This window comes from Clinocottus analis, unplaced genomic scaffold, assembly GCF_023055335.1.
Source record: "Clinocottus analis isolate CAN_PGR_092001 unplaced genomic scaffold, fCliAna1.0.p SCAF_20, whole genome shotgun sequence".
NCBI classification, from domain to species: domain Eukaryota; kingdom Metazoa; phylum Chordata; class Actinopteri; order Perciformes; family Cottidae; genus Clinocottus; species Clinocottus analis.
Genome location: NW_027175932.1, coordinates 12276904 through 12291837, shown reverse-complemented (window position 1 = coordinate 12291837; position 14934 = coordinate 12276904). Strand labels below are relative to the sequence as shown.

Here is a 14934-nt window from a genome sequence, read left to right as displayed (position 1 = left end):
GGTTTTACAAAAAATAGTTTTTTTTGAATAAATGAGATGATTATCTTTGTAATTCAGAGAATGCTTTAAATCAAAAAATTATCTGCTCTGTTTTTCTGAATTACTGAGATAATCATCTCGGTAATTCTGTAAAAGGTTTTCATCAAATCCTGCAAGAACCTCCCGGTTACCAGAGAGCTTTATTTCCATGGAAGCAAATGACTTACAACATGTCCGGCCTGGTGAGTTTAGACACCGCCACTCCCAGCAGAGCAGAATGGACTTCACGCCTAAAGAGTTGCAACGTCGACAAACTAGTGACCATTTTACTTGAAGTCACAAGTCTCCCAATGTCTCCAACTCAAACCTAAACCAAACTGGACTAAACAGATGCCAGTTTGCTTCTAAGAAATCTAGTGGGAGCTTCTCTTGGGATTTTAAGATATATTGTTAATTCAGAAGAAATCAAATCATGATTTTTTTTCATGAAACATTTTCACAGATCATCTCATCTCCCATATATATATATATATATATATATATATATATATATATATATATATATATATATATATATATATATATATATATTCTGGTTTAGAATATTTGAGCTCCTGACCCAAAGTATCAAGCCTTAAATAAATGTAGTTATAGTTTTTCCACATTTAAAATTATACAGACATAACAAAAAGGTAAAAATTATCAATGGCATATTTGGGGAAATATTGGCAGCACAGGACATCAAACATGGACAAAGTACACCAGCAAAGAAAAAGAGGATAAAGTTACCGCTTATCAAAAGTTACATGATGGGATTTTTTCTCATTACCACCAAATCTTTCTAAAAAAAACGACCCTGGAATAATAATAATTAAAGGAATATTTCAAGAATCTCAGTCCTGTGTCAGAAACAGATTGTATCCAGGGCAACACACAGAAATGCATAAATTGGTGCAGGATGCACCACACCTGCAAACCTGAGCATGAAGGAAAGGTCTGGTGACTCATTCAGCCTTCCTCCTTCATCCACAAACACTTGCTCGTAGTAGTTTTAGCTGGTCTCAAAAACATTTTGTCTATATTTTTTCATAAGTTAGTTACTTCCTCTCACAGAATGTAGATACAGTTTGAGATTGTGTTTATCTCGGTGTCCATGTGAGGGCCTGTGAGCCGGCAGACTCAAATTCCAGCGGCTGCAGCCGACACAGCTGCTGACCTCTTTGCATCGATTTTCTAATTAAACCTGAAACGGGTCATTTTGTTTTGACAGGATCAAACCGCTTCGCTGTGAGTGTGTGTTACGTTACAACCGCTCCTTGCACGTGAGAGTGTGTAGTTCAGTACTGCTGTGTGCGTGCGTGTGTGTGCATGCGTGTGCGTGCATGTGTGTGTTTGTGTGTGTGTGTGTGTGTGTGTGTGTGTTGGTGGTGGGCTGCAGGCTTACTGCCACAGAGTTGTCCAAATGTCGTTATGTTCCACTCGCTACCAAATGAACTACTGCTGCACTTTGGCTCTCACAGTCTTGCAGTTTTGTGTATATTTTGTGTATGTTTTATATGTTTTATTTGTTTATATAAATATATAATAAGCTGCTAAGTGCTTGTGTCACCTTCGCTCCAATGTCAGCTGGGATCGGCTCCGGCCCCTGAATGGGATAAGCGGTTTGGATAATGAGTTGTTATAATTCACCTTCCCCCAGTGCACATTTTCTACTGGATAGAGCCTGAACGCATCACAATGTAACTCAATGCGACCACTGTTAACCTTCGCTGTTAGCTCCGTCGTTTAGCCGAGCAGGACTGTGTGTGCTGACCCACCGGCCGATCAATAGCTCCCGGGTGCACAGGAGCGTTTAGCCACAGGTGTGTTACAGGTTACATGTTACATGTGCAGCAGCAACCGGCCGGGATGTACACATCAGGTGGTGAGTGGCTCATGTTGTTGTTGTTGTTGTTGGTCCTCTCAATGAGCTGCTGTATTGGAGGGATATTGCTAATTCTAAACGCCAATATTAGATATTAGAAACAGGAACAATGATACAACCTGGTGAGCAAGGGGCTCACAATGTTCAGGGACAAGTAATCTTCACTTCTTATGCAGGATAAGTTGGACTTTAAACCACTGTTCAGTTTTAGGGTTTGCTCTCTGTTTGTGTGTGCGTGTGTGTGTGTTTGTATATGTGTGCCTGCTTCACTTAATACATGACACTGCGCGAACATGTGTGTGCGATGGCTGGCAGCCACTTGGCAGCGCGTGCGTGCGGTCTGCGGGCGAGCATTAATCAGATTGTTGACAGTGTGGCGACGGAGCCTAAGCCCGGATGAGATTAGCTGACTGACTGGTGGCTCTTTATTCCGTCTCGTGGATTTGAGGGGTAGATCATATCTGCCGCCGAGCGCGGCCACTATGAAGAGGAGAGACTCGCGATCCAGTATCCCTCATTGGTATGGAGGGGTACTCTTACATGATGACTGACAAGCATAATTACACTCCTTCCATCGGCTAGATTGCAGGTTGGAGGCGGCGCCGGCTGAGAGAAGGAACAATGTCTGGTAATAACTGTAGGTTTGCCGCTCACTTAATCGCTCACAAGGATATAATCCGAAAAGGGCGATGCGTTGTTTTGTCAAGATTGTCTGCGTGCAGATCAGGAAAGGATGCCGCAAATTAAAGTCGTGTAACTTTGTTTTTACTTTTGGCACCAGCATCCCCAAAAAAAGGAGGATGCACCAGACTGATGCAGTGGAAACAGATTCTCTCCACTTATTGAAATAAATGAATTAACATCACAGACAGAGCAGACTGACATTGTGGTACTTGTTTAGGGATTATTGTTAGTGTAGGATCACTGTTTATGGGCCTGGAAATGAATGACAAACCCTAAATCTCCAAAAAACTCCATATTAACCCTTAACCCAAATCTTTTATTTAACATTTGAATAAATTCTGCATATTTGAATAAGGATCCTCAGTTTAGCCTCGTTGAAATTGTGTCACTGAATGAACCGACCATCCGGCTGTTCATAACCACCAGGTCAACACAGTTGTGTCAGTACTTATTATTAATCATCGTTTCACACAGCAGCACCACTGCAATATTAGTCGTTATTAATTCATATCGACATTGAGTTTAAGCTCATCATGTGTTTTACTGCTTCATTAAGTAATGTAAGATAATAAGTCCATACAAAGTAGAATCATTTTGAATACATTCAAAACTTAAATATAAAAGTACTAAAGTAATTATTCTTTTCATTAATGTGGGTGTTGCTGAAATAACTTCTCCTTCTCGTGTCCAACCTGTTTGACTTCAGAGTTAATTGGATGCTGGAGAAAAAAAAAGAGTGCGTAAATGTCAAACTTGTTGACTGCGTCTGAGGATTATTGAGTTGACCTTCGATCTCTGAGGGAAATCCCCTTCCACAAGACTTTTGATTAAATCCAGGAGAGTTGTTAATTCGAGGAGCGGAGCTGGGACCTTTTGCAGAGCTCAGTCTGTTGGGGGCTCGGGGAACAGAACGACCAGGAGACGCTGATTATCTCTCCACAAATTCATTAACTGGAAGGAGGAAGAGGAGGAGGAAGATTTGCTTGAAAAAATGCTTCCACTTTTAAATAACTTTAGTTTTACTTTTTTGACGTTGTTTTTTGTTGGTATTGTAAATACCATAATCAAATGTTATGATGGACGGTACGTTATTGTAAATCATTTCTTCATTTAATTTAGGAACAGTTTCTGTGTCATATGTACCGTTATATAACCACAATGAGCCATCCATTGTCTTATTGACGAAGGGCAACGCTATATTAGTACATACGGTCGCATAGTCCAATGCACTTTTTAACATGGGCTTGGACCGTGTGGGGAGGTGCGTGCCCTGCTGCTCCACTTCCAAGATAAAACTCCTTCACAGCAAGCTATTCGTTTACTGAAAGGCAACAGGAAGACGCGTTTTTGAAGTGGAAGCGTCATCGTCACTATGGCAACTCCAAACCCCACGTAACAGGGACGTGCCCAAAATCGTATCAAGTGAAATGTTGGTACTCACTTTTCAGTGTGTTCTGTTTCGGCTCATCAGCAGAAACCCGCCGCTGCTCCCGCTATCACTGTACTTCAAACGCGGGCTTTGTGTGATCTTGTGAGTCGATGCAAATGGTGTGTGTGCTTATTCGTGTCGGGCAAACAGGTCGCCTGTGACCGTGGAATACTGTGAACCCCCACGGACGACCACCTGCAGGTCTGGAGGAGCTCAACCCAGCTCAATGACTTCCACTAATAACCACCTTCCATGCCGTCTTTTGTCTTTGTGCGTCTTCACTTCCCTCTGTCTCTTCCTTTTCTCTCATTCTCACCACTTCACATCCTGCTCTGCCATCCTGTCCCCGAGCCGATCACCTTCTCATATCTCATATTCGATGCCCCCCTCCCCCGCATCGCCCATCCAAAGACGCCCCCGGCTGCGTCCTAGTTCCCCCCCTCCCACAGAGATAAAGAGCTAATTGGAAATCCCTCTACTAATTAACCTTCTCCAGGCTGAAAGGTATTTATATCCCCTGCTTTTTGATGGAGCGATAAAGAGGAAGGGAGGGGAGGAGGGAGAGGAAGGAAAAAGGGGGCAAGAGAGCAGAGAAGTGGATGTGAACAAGTAGGTAGAATATTAAGGGGGTTGGTTGGAGGCGGGTGAAAGTAAGCGAGGAGGTGGAGGAGCTAACGTCTTAATTTTGTGATGACAATAAGCACCACAAAGTCAGCTGTCAGTTTTCTTCTTGATAAGATCAGATTCTAAGGAAATGTGAGAGTTTAGGTGATTGCAGATGGTGGAGGGGGCTGATGAGTATAAAAATAATGCCCGACTTGTGTGCCTTCTTCAGAAAGAAGGAGGAGGGAAGGCAAGCAACAGGGCTTCTGGGAAAATGTAGTCTAATTTGGAGAAACACTCTAAATACCACTTGTGTGAGATACAGTTCAGCAGCTATATTTACTGTGGTTTTGTGTGTTAGCAGTAATTATACTAGGATGAATGGTTGATTTGGCAATAATCTATTCTTTGACGTGGGACCACCTTGAGCCCTGAACCCGGCTCATGCGGCAAGGCATCGCATTGGCCAATCAAATACATGCAAGCTCGCAATCCTGCTCGTTTACTTTGTAATGTAAACGCTGTATGTTGCAATATTTGCTGATACGTAACGTCAGCCGCAGTACTATTCTGTTTCAGTTCGGATCTTTAAGAGGATGATACAGATCGATGTTTTCACTTGACACCGATGACGTTGGTTTGTTGGATCGTTGAATCAATGTTTATATCGATCCAGATAGATGCAACTTTAAATCTCTTCTACTAACACATTCATTTGCAACTCCAACTGGACTTCCTGGATCCTGTTTCATTGTTTCACTGGTAGCTCAAACAACAGCCCCGCCCCCGGCAAAGACTTTGGTGCGCTGGCCTCTGTGGGTTGAACGTTGCAAGCCTCCTGAAACTGTAGCCACACCCACCACAGATGGGTGTGGCTCAACCACAGCCATGGTGCTATAGTGCCACCCCACATCCTGCATGCATGAAGGTTAATGGACATGTTGTTACCACGCGATGGCGGCGCATGCAGGATTATTAGACTTGTAGCAGTTAAAAAACTGTAAACTAACTTTTAAGCAATTTGTCATATACACACAGTTACAATCATAAAATGTAATCCCTGCTTTTTTTTTTAACCTTTTTTTCAGCATTTAGCAATAGGGGCTACTTTGGGTGACAGCATGATTTGTGGATTGAACCTCTGACCTCGTGCTTAAAGATGACCTGTTTAATCCACAGAGTTCCAGCTGCTCCCTTTTTCACTGTTTTTTAAATGACTTTATGTATCACCAATAAATATAGGAACCAGTCGCTGCCCACATCTTGTATTCATTTAGGGATGTAAATGTCATGTGTGGTGCTCATTGATTATGGCGCCCTAAATCTGATGGTTGAGGGCAACAAACATCAACCCGTCCCAGACCGAAGACAGCGAACATGAAGACGACGTCACACTGAAACACAGAAGTGAAACCAGAGCAATTCAGTGTGATGATCAGGCCACGCCCCTCCTGGCATCCATGAGTTTCTTTGGTTGATTTTGAACGTTGTTTTAAAAGCAAAACACGCAAGTCCCCTGCAAATATTAGTCCGCTCAACACATGTGTTGTGCAAAACAAAGTCTATTTTATTATTACAAAAATGTCTGAAGCTCAGGTGGCTTTGGGCTCCGTCGGGTTCCCGAGCAGGACAAAGGACGGTGTGGATGTGCGTGAGGGGGGAAAGATAATGAAATCTAAGAGGAGCAAGAGTGACAGTTAGTGAGTCAGCCAGTCAGTCAATCAGTCAGTGAGACGGCGTCTAGCGGGTAGCAGAAGGTACAGCACTATATGTGGTGAGGGGGAGTGAAAGATCTCAGGAGAGTAGGAGTCGAGAGAGGAGAAAGGGAATCGTTTCAGGTTTCCATCATCTGCCGTTCCACCTTTCTCTTTTCACCCCGCCCTCCCCTCCAGCAGGAGCTGACGGGGGTCTGAGGAGGGTAAGGTTACCTGGCTGTCGTCCCCGCTGGCTCTCTCTCATTTCTGGTTCTCCACTCACACTGCTCCGTCACGGCTGGCGCATCGATTTTGGTTTTCACTCCTGCTCACAATTAACACTTTATCCCTTTCTTTTATTTCTGGCTCCATAGTCATCTACACAGAGGCAGAAGTCGGTTTGTTAATGCACTGATATTCATAATTCAATCTCGTACCTTTCGGCGTTATCTGCAGCCGCTAATGATTAAATTTTCCTAATGCATCTTAATGTTAAATGATAATTACAGTGTGGGCAACTGGCCCGTGATTCATTAGCAGGACAAGCCGATGAGTCAGGATTACCTACAGTAAATCCATTCTCTCTGTTTGGTGGAGATGAGGATTGGTAACAGAAAATAAATAAATAAATAGAAAGCCTCCAATGTGTCAGGAACAGGCTGCAAGAGAAAACAGCTCCCAGCTTTGCCTCAGAAACAGAGGCTTCATCTATCTTTCATAAATACCAGTAATGCTTCTGGCCAAACTGGTTAGCCAAAGCGATTCAGTGGGTCAGGCTGATGGTTCAGCTGGAAAGTCCAACCTGGAGTGTGGAATGAAACACGGTGACTTCCAGCTCCACAGACCAGGTCTGAGTTTTGTCTCAAGGCAAAAGCCAAAAGTCCAACACACACTGAGGTCTGTGAATGTATTGAAAAGCAAAGCAGTGCTGACAGATGGTCTGGTAAGACTGCAGGTCGTTCCAGCCAAACAATCTGGTCATTTATTGCCCAAAATATAAAAGTTTACAGTATAAAAAATAACTTTTTGTCAAAGGTCAGTGCCTCTGATTTGTACATATGTCGAGCTCAATTTTAATCTATATAGACATGTGCGGTAGAATCAAGAGCTGTTAATGTTTGACTGTTTTTATGACCTTTCGTCGTATGTTGTGACGTCCTTAGACAAAAAGGCTGAAGCAAGTGAGATAGCAGGTGCACTAAAATGTCTTCTTCTCCACCGTTGACAGATGATTTTGAAGAAGAAAAGATATCTGCCATTTGTGATTGGTAGTTCCAAAAGTTGGAATTATTTTGATTCTCTTTTCCTGAGTGAAGTTGTCCACAGAGACAACAATAGATTTTGAGCACACAAAAAAAACCGTCATGTGACCTTGTGCCTCTGAGCTGGTGCCCTCTGATTCTGACCACGGGACTGGGAAGACATGTGATTTTTCTTCTCCGTCGCTGAAGGTTGCAGGCTGCGTTACATTAAAACAATACATCATATTTTTTACATGAGGTTTTGCTTGTTTTTCAGCTGAAGAACCACGGACCCAGCTTCACTCGTCTCCACGCGCCCTGGCCCGTCCTGTGTCGGGAGGCCGAGTTTCTCAAGATTAAAGTCCCCACCAAGACGGTGAGATCTCATTGGGTCCATGTTGAGAAGCTCTTTGTTGTTCTTTCCTTGTTATTTCTGTTGTCAGAACAGACAGGCGTCAATAGATCAGACCGCAGAGTGACCTCCTGTAGACATTTTACACATTTACAGTCACACTAAGGAACTGTCCAGTCTGACCACAGTCTGCTCTGAGCAGCTCCACTGGAGAGCTCGGGGTGAAGGGTGGTGGTAATGAGGAGGCAGGGTTCATCCTCATGCTGACATTCAAACCAATAATGTCTCAGGGTTTCGTTCCGACAGGGACACTCAGTGTGTCCAAAGATGGATGCTCTTCAGACCCGCAAAGGCACTCGAATGACTGACTCTGTGTTGCGTGTTTTCCGTCAGAGTTACGAGCTGAAAGAAGAGAGTGGTTTCGGGTCCAGTATGAGCACGGTGTGGAGGAAGATGAACCACCCTTTCCAGCCTAAAGTACCGCATCAGGATCAAGAACGCACCAAATTTCTCACGCACTGCTTCTCCAGGGACAAGCTCCACCTGTGAGACACACACACACACACACACACACACACACACACACACACACACACACACACACACACACACACATACACAATACCCACTCTTTTGACAAACTCAGCCAAATTTAAAGTGAAACTATGTAACTTTTAATAGAATAACTGGCAGGTTAATTATCTTAAAAACGGGGAAATTGGATTCATAAGCAATTAAACGCACCATTGATCAATTTAATACCCTCAATGCTACACTGGTGTTACAGGGTATCACACAACATCCGTACTCAGTCTGGTACCAGTGGCTAATGTGAGTAAACTCACATTATTGAGTCATTTTGCTTTCTCTCAGTGCTTCTGACTTTTGGGAGCATTCTCAGTCAACATGCTACATGCACCGAGTGATGAGAACAAAACTCCACCTCCCTGGTGGATTGTTTCGCCTTTAGTCTGAGCCAACATTTAAAAATACCTGCCGTAAGGCGCCATGCCAGCCTTGTATCCTACGACATACTGAGTGATTATAGGCTACCAGTATTATTTGGGGTAATAAGATCCAGTAACAACTGAGCCACTGAATGATAACATTATTTCTGATAGGCGCATCTTTGCATGTGGTACGCTACATAATGTACAATGTAAAATGTACAGAGTGCACACCTGCATGACGTTTTTTATTAGTTTTACTCATTGGCTGTGTTCCTTTCAGATACAACATCAGATCTAAAGAAGCATTCTTCGACAACGCCACAAGGGGCCGAATAGTGAGTGTTCATTCAGAGTTTAATCTGATTCTTCTCAACGTTTGTCCAGGATTCGCTTGCACCCCCAGTCTGATATTCTCACATCTGTCTTAGGTTTACGAGATCCTGAGACGGACAGTGTGTGTACGAACCTGTCAAACCATAGGTAAGGATGCCAAACAGTTAATGGACCAGGCAGTGTGTGTTTGTGTATGTGGGGTGGACTTCACATTGATATGCACAGTTCATTTTAACTGGGTCAGTGTTTAGATGAATGATTTGAGCTGAACCCCATTCCAGATCTAAATATTGGTCCAGTCTTAAAGGCAGTGTGTGTTAAACCCTAAGAAAGCAGCAAGATAATGTGTTGTTACTCCTTTCCAATGAAAGTAACTAACGTCATTCGCTCCAAAAGTCGCTCTTCGGCCTGAAGAAGTCATGAATCCCAATACTGGAACAAAAACTAGGTTTGGCTCAGTAAAAGTGCTTCATGAGCCTTTGTAGTAGATATGTTGTGATGCCGATCACTTTATCAGACATTAGTTCTATCCAGCAGGGCAAAAACACTTTAAAAGGGACATAAAATGCATTTTTTTGGGGGGTTCATACTTGTATTCTACTCGAACATGGTTCATAAAAACACATTACATTTCTTACACCGTCGGTCTGAATATATCTGTATTTACTCTTTCCCTGCAACACTAGCACATTAGCTCCTGTCTCTTTAAGCCTCGCTCACTTGCAAAATAGCCCAGCTGATTGGTCAGTGTTTACGGGAGACGGCAGCCTGTTAAATTAAAACTCCAGCTCTATGTTGAGTCACAGCGAATGAACAACATCTCGATCAGCAGATACATTGAGGTCGAGTAAAAAGCGCATTAAGCCGTTTGAGGGTATGATTAAAACCAGGTGCATCGGCACGCTTGTCTCACATGTTCGGCCGTGACTGCGGGTCGAGGTCGGCCTTGGACAGACCACAGGTGAACTGGGCGGTGATATTGATTACGCCAGCGGGAATGGCGAGGCGTGTCAGACAGACAGGGGCTGAACTCTAATTTGTTTTGTTTGAGCTTTGCAGCAACGCCGCTCCCACCAGGCGGTTAATAGGAAGTGACTTCGCTCATTTACACTCTCCACTGCGAGGCGTCCACTGGGGACGACCGGCAATTAACCCCAGCAGCCGTGTCAGCTGTTTAGGACTTTAGGAAGCGAATTTGTACAAAGTCTGTGGAGATGGAAACATCAGATACAAAAAACAATTGTGGCAGAAAGACTTCTCCCCGCTTGAAAAATAGGCCCGCCATGATCTGTAAGACGCAAATAAATAGTTTAGTTTATATATATTTTCATTTATTCCTATTAAATTCAGAGAACAACTGCCTATGACCCACCAGTCCCATTTAGAAATGGGCGTACAGCCGGTTCATTTCCAGCGTCCACCATATGTCTGGTTGGCGGTCCCACCCTGGCAGAAGGGCCGAGCCAGAGGGTACTGGCGGTGCTGCAGGGGAAGACGAGGAGAGAAAATGAGAGTTGCATCTCCCTAACCTCTATTTGGCTCTTGCCTTTTCAATATTGGTGTACACAATTTGCCACACACACTCACAAACTCACGCAGAGACAGCGCCCACACCCCCGCGCCTCTATCCTCTCCTCTACAAGTGGGTCACACTTCTTGGGTCAGGCGGAGATTGAAGCGCGGCGCCTCTGGGACTTGTGGTCGTATCTCCCCGGTTGAGCGAGCAGTCATACGTTTGGTATCGCGTGTCGGCCAATCGCTGCAACGTTCCCAGTTCCCCCCCGTCCTTTTGAGGCACCGCTAACTTATCGATTCATCGCTTTGGTAGAAGAGCCGGTTGCGTGTGTCAGGTCCTCTGACGTGTCAGCGTGACATTCGCAGGTCAGGCCAAACCACACATGAACACCGTCCAAAGCCTCAAAGCGGCGCCGACGCAACCGAGATCCCAGCGCGCCCCGACACCGAGAGGCCGAGTTAAAACGGCGCGCGGCCTCATGTCTGCGCCGCACACAGAGCAGTGTTGCAGTGTAAGATAAACAACAGTAGGTGCCTCGTTTCACGCCTCATCCCGGTGCACAGTTGGTGTAAACGCGCTCCTTAATGCATGTGACTCAACTGTTCCTTCACCGGCTGCTTGGATTTCTCCGGCCCAAACTGGTACTGAAGTTTACAAACTAATTCAGGTGGTTTCCCATCATCACTCCACTGGATTCGGTTCATGATTAGATTGTAAAATAAGACGCTACATAAAGGATCCAGCGATGATGTGGGTGACAAGGCAGAAGGAGGAAAAGCACCCCCGGGTGATGTTGAAATACTCCTTTAGGGTTGTCTGTAAAGTCTCTGCTCTCTCTCTCTCTCTCTCTTTCCCAGGCATCAGCACGTTGATCGCTAAAGGAGTGTACGACGCCGCCTTCCCTCTGCACGATGTAAGTGTGAGGTTGGGAATTCCCAGCAGACGCCCATCGGTTTCAGTTTATTTCGCTGCAGTATTCAATGAGCAGAGAGCCGAAGTTTGCCGAAAAAAAGGAGTTCCAGGCGATGCTTCGTTGCGTCCTGCAGGTTATATTTTTGTACGACAGGGGCAGGCAGGTATGTGTGCTTCTGTTGCAGTGAGGCCAACACATTACAATGAAAGAAGAGACTCAATTGATTTTCGGAAGAGGACTCATAATTCAATCCAGTTTATTTTGTATAGCCCAAAATCACAAATACAAATTTGCCTCTGAGGGCTTTGCAATCTGTACACATAACATCCCTGTCACATCGGATCAGGAAAAACTCCCACAAATAAAGATAGTAAAAACCCTTTTACAGGGAAAAAAGGGAAGAAACGTTCAAGAGAGCAACAGAGGAGGATCCGTCTCCCCGGATGGACAGAAGCAATGATGTCATGAGTTACAGCACAGATAATGAATTTGACAGAAATTATTCATATAATGAGTCATAACAATCCCGGCTCTGAACAGTATTGTAATCTTATGACAAGATGTCCTGAAAGAAATGAAGGATTAATACGTGAGAGACACCGTTGTTGGGCTGAAGCAGGTTTTTAAATCTCTGCTGGTCGATTTCTTTTCCTTTTAGAGGATGTGAGTTTAAATTATTATAAAATGTTGAATGTTCAGCTCTTATCCTAATTAAATAATAAGCTGTAGAGAAAATACAGACTCTGACAAAAATGTCCAAATTGAAATCAGTTTTTGACCTTACAGCATCACAACACAAAATCATGCAATGGATTGTTCCACGTTTTCAAATTAGCGCTCTGTATTCTTTTGATTTTCTTTTTTGACCCCAGATTGAGTCACTTTCTCCTGTTTGTCCTGTGGGGAAAATACATTTTTCCTCTTTCTGCATTTGGGATACAGTACAGTTATTTAGTGGCATTATGTCATTAAAAGTGGAAAATAGTACAAATATATAATTTCATGGTTTTCTTTTTTGACGAAGACATTTTTTCCTCCAAACTCCAGAGCAACTTGTTTTTAAAAGGATGCACAATGGGTAGAAGTAAACTTTAACCAATGCAGGTCTGAATTTAATCAGTGCTAAAAGTTAGTTCATATTTCATATAGTGTGCAGTCTGTGAAAGATTTCTGTGTGTTTGTATCCCTGCGTGCACTCACCCTCTCTTCTCGCTCCTCAGGGTGACTATAAGGTCATCGGACACCTCGAGGAGAGGAGCGACAGACAGGTAGACGACTCTTCTCTCAGCTCTCCATCTTTCGTCATCTCCTATCCATTTGTCCGTCTAATGAACACACTACGAAAAGACAACCACCGCTCTAGTTCCTCAGAGAGGGACCTTGCTAATGTGATACAGTGCTGGAGCCATTTAGTTTGCTGTAATAGAACATACCTTAAAGTCTGCTGTATGTGACCCTTTCATTTAGCTGGAAAGCGAGGGATTCTCTGCTTCTCTAAACATTAGCTTCATCTATGTAATCAATCATTTCTCCTTCCTTTCTGAGAACGTCCCTCCTTCCCATCTGTGTAACGCCGCCACAGATTGGAGTTTAAGTTCAATAAACATTTCTCAGACTGAGCTGCGTCAAAAGGCAGAAAACAGAATCCGGCGGCAGACGCGCATTTCAAAGGAAGGAGCGAAAACAAAACCAGTTTTTGGCAGTGGAGGTTAACACAAAACAACAGCAAACAAAATATTAATGACGAGCATAAACAGCAACTTCTTATTTTTACGTTAACGGCGATCTCGGCACCCATGGCTGTCTCACCAGATCGTTTATGTGGTCCTGCTTTCCCTCTTTTCTCTTGGCTTTGGCACGGCGTTACTCAAACTGTTCTTTGACTTCATCCGCTGAGCTTTAACTCAACCAAGCAGATCATTTCTGCCTCCGGATTAGCTCGGCCTCGTGGGATTGTTTGTTGATTCCGACTTGCTCCAACTAGTAAGCATACAGCATCCACCCACACTGACTCGTTCCCATCTGTTGCCAGGTTCTGCACGACGAGTGGGCCAGATACTCTGCCTTCTACAAGTACCAGCCCATTGATCTGGTCAGGTAATGTCACCGCAGCACCACGCAACCTGTTTGTTTCATCTCACCCAGGACACCGGGCACAGAAGACACACTACAGCGGTGCATTATGGTTGGTGTCGTTGGCTAAAAGCCTTCTGTGGTTTGGCAGGATTTGATCTTTGAAACCTACAGATTGTTTGAAGTCCCTGACTACAATTGGTAACAACTACGAACACACAGTTTAGTGTCTCTGCTGTGTACTCCACTGTAGGAGTCCTGGTTCGGTGCAAAATATTTGTCCTAAAGTTCAATTCCGAAGCTAATTTTAGTCTTTAGCCGTCTGAGTTAGCCAGATCAAGGTGTCCTTGTAGAATCCTCTTTTGCAATCAGGACCAACAACTTTCAATGCACATGTTTTTATGTGTAAGACAGTATTGTTACTCTGTAATTGTGTTCTGCCCTCCCCAAGTACCAGCAATCAAATGACTGTGTACAAGGTGATTAAAGGCCCTGAAAAGCCTCTTATTAAGAGAAAACGCGTCCTCCATGAATACGAGATGTCCTGCCAAACTTTAGAACAGTTTGGATTGTTTCTACGAAAACTTTTTCTCATCGACTTAAAGTTGGGGAAATATGATGTCGCACTCTTCTGTGGACCACTCACGGTAGAGCAACATTTGAATCACAGGTGCCTGGTTGTTTCATTCTGTTGCCAGGTCTCTGTCAATCAGATCTGATTAAAGCCACAACCACACATTCCTGAAGAGGCAGAGTAGCTGAGTTTTGAAGTGATAATATATAATATAAAACCTTGAACTGTGAACCGAGCAACGCAGGCAGAGTTTGAACTCCAATCGTAAAGGAAGTGCTTCGTGAAACACTGACAATGACAGCCCGACTACATTGGCATGCTTCTTCCTGTATTTCAGGATCAAACGCAGCGTGAGGGATCTGACGCCTGTGTCGCGTGCTGCTTAAGTCTACACAGTTTATTTTGCCATGTCTATGACTTGGCACGTTCATCTCTAATCCCGGCCCTCTGACCCTGCAGGAAGTACTTCGGGGAGAAGATCGGTCTGTACTTCGCGTGGCTCGGTGTTTACACTCAGCTGCTGATACCGGCCTCCATCGTGGGAATCATTGTGTTTTGCTACGGGGTGGCAACGGTGGATACGGACATACCCAGGTACGGCAAAGTTCTCTGCTGCTTTGGGAAGTCACACGATTCAGTTCAATTCAGCTGCAAAAACATGGACAAAAA

At 44.1% G+C, this 14934-nt stretch overlaps 1 protein-coding gene across 2 annotated transcripts in view; it reads left to right on the top strand.

Annotated features, from left to right (window-relative positions):
- Positions 1-14934, top strand: part of ano2b (anoctamin 2b) — a 57605-nt gene that overhangs the window by 5206 nt on the left and 37465 nt on the right. For both annotated transcript variants that reach the window (XM_068586378.1, XM_068586377.1), the window contains 8 exons: positions 7832-7930; positions 8300-8451; positions 9137-9191; positions 9285-9336; positions 11563-11618; positions 12839-12886; positions 13651-13715; positions 14725-14859. In XM_068586378.1, coding sequence (XP_068442479.1) covers positions 7832-7930; positions 8300-8451; positions 9137-9191; positions 9285-9336; positions 11563-11618; positions 12839-12886; positions 13651-13715; positions 14725-14859 — 662 coding nt within the window. The remainder of the gene's footprint in view (positions 1-7831; positions 7931-8299; positions 8452-9136; positions 9192-9284; positions 9337-11562; positions 11619-12838; positions 12887-13650; positions 13716-14724; positions 14860-14934) is intronic.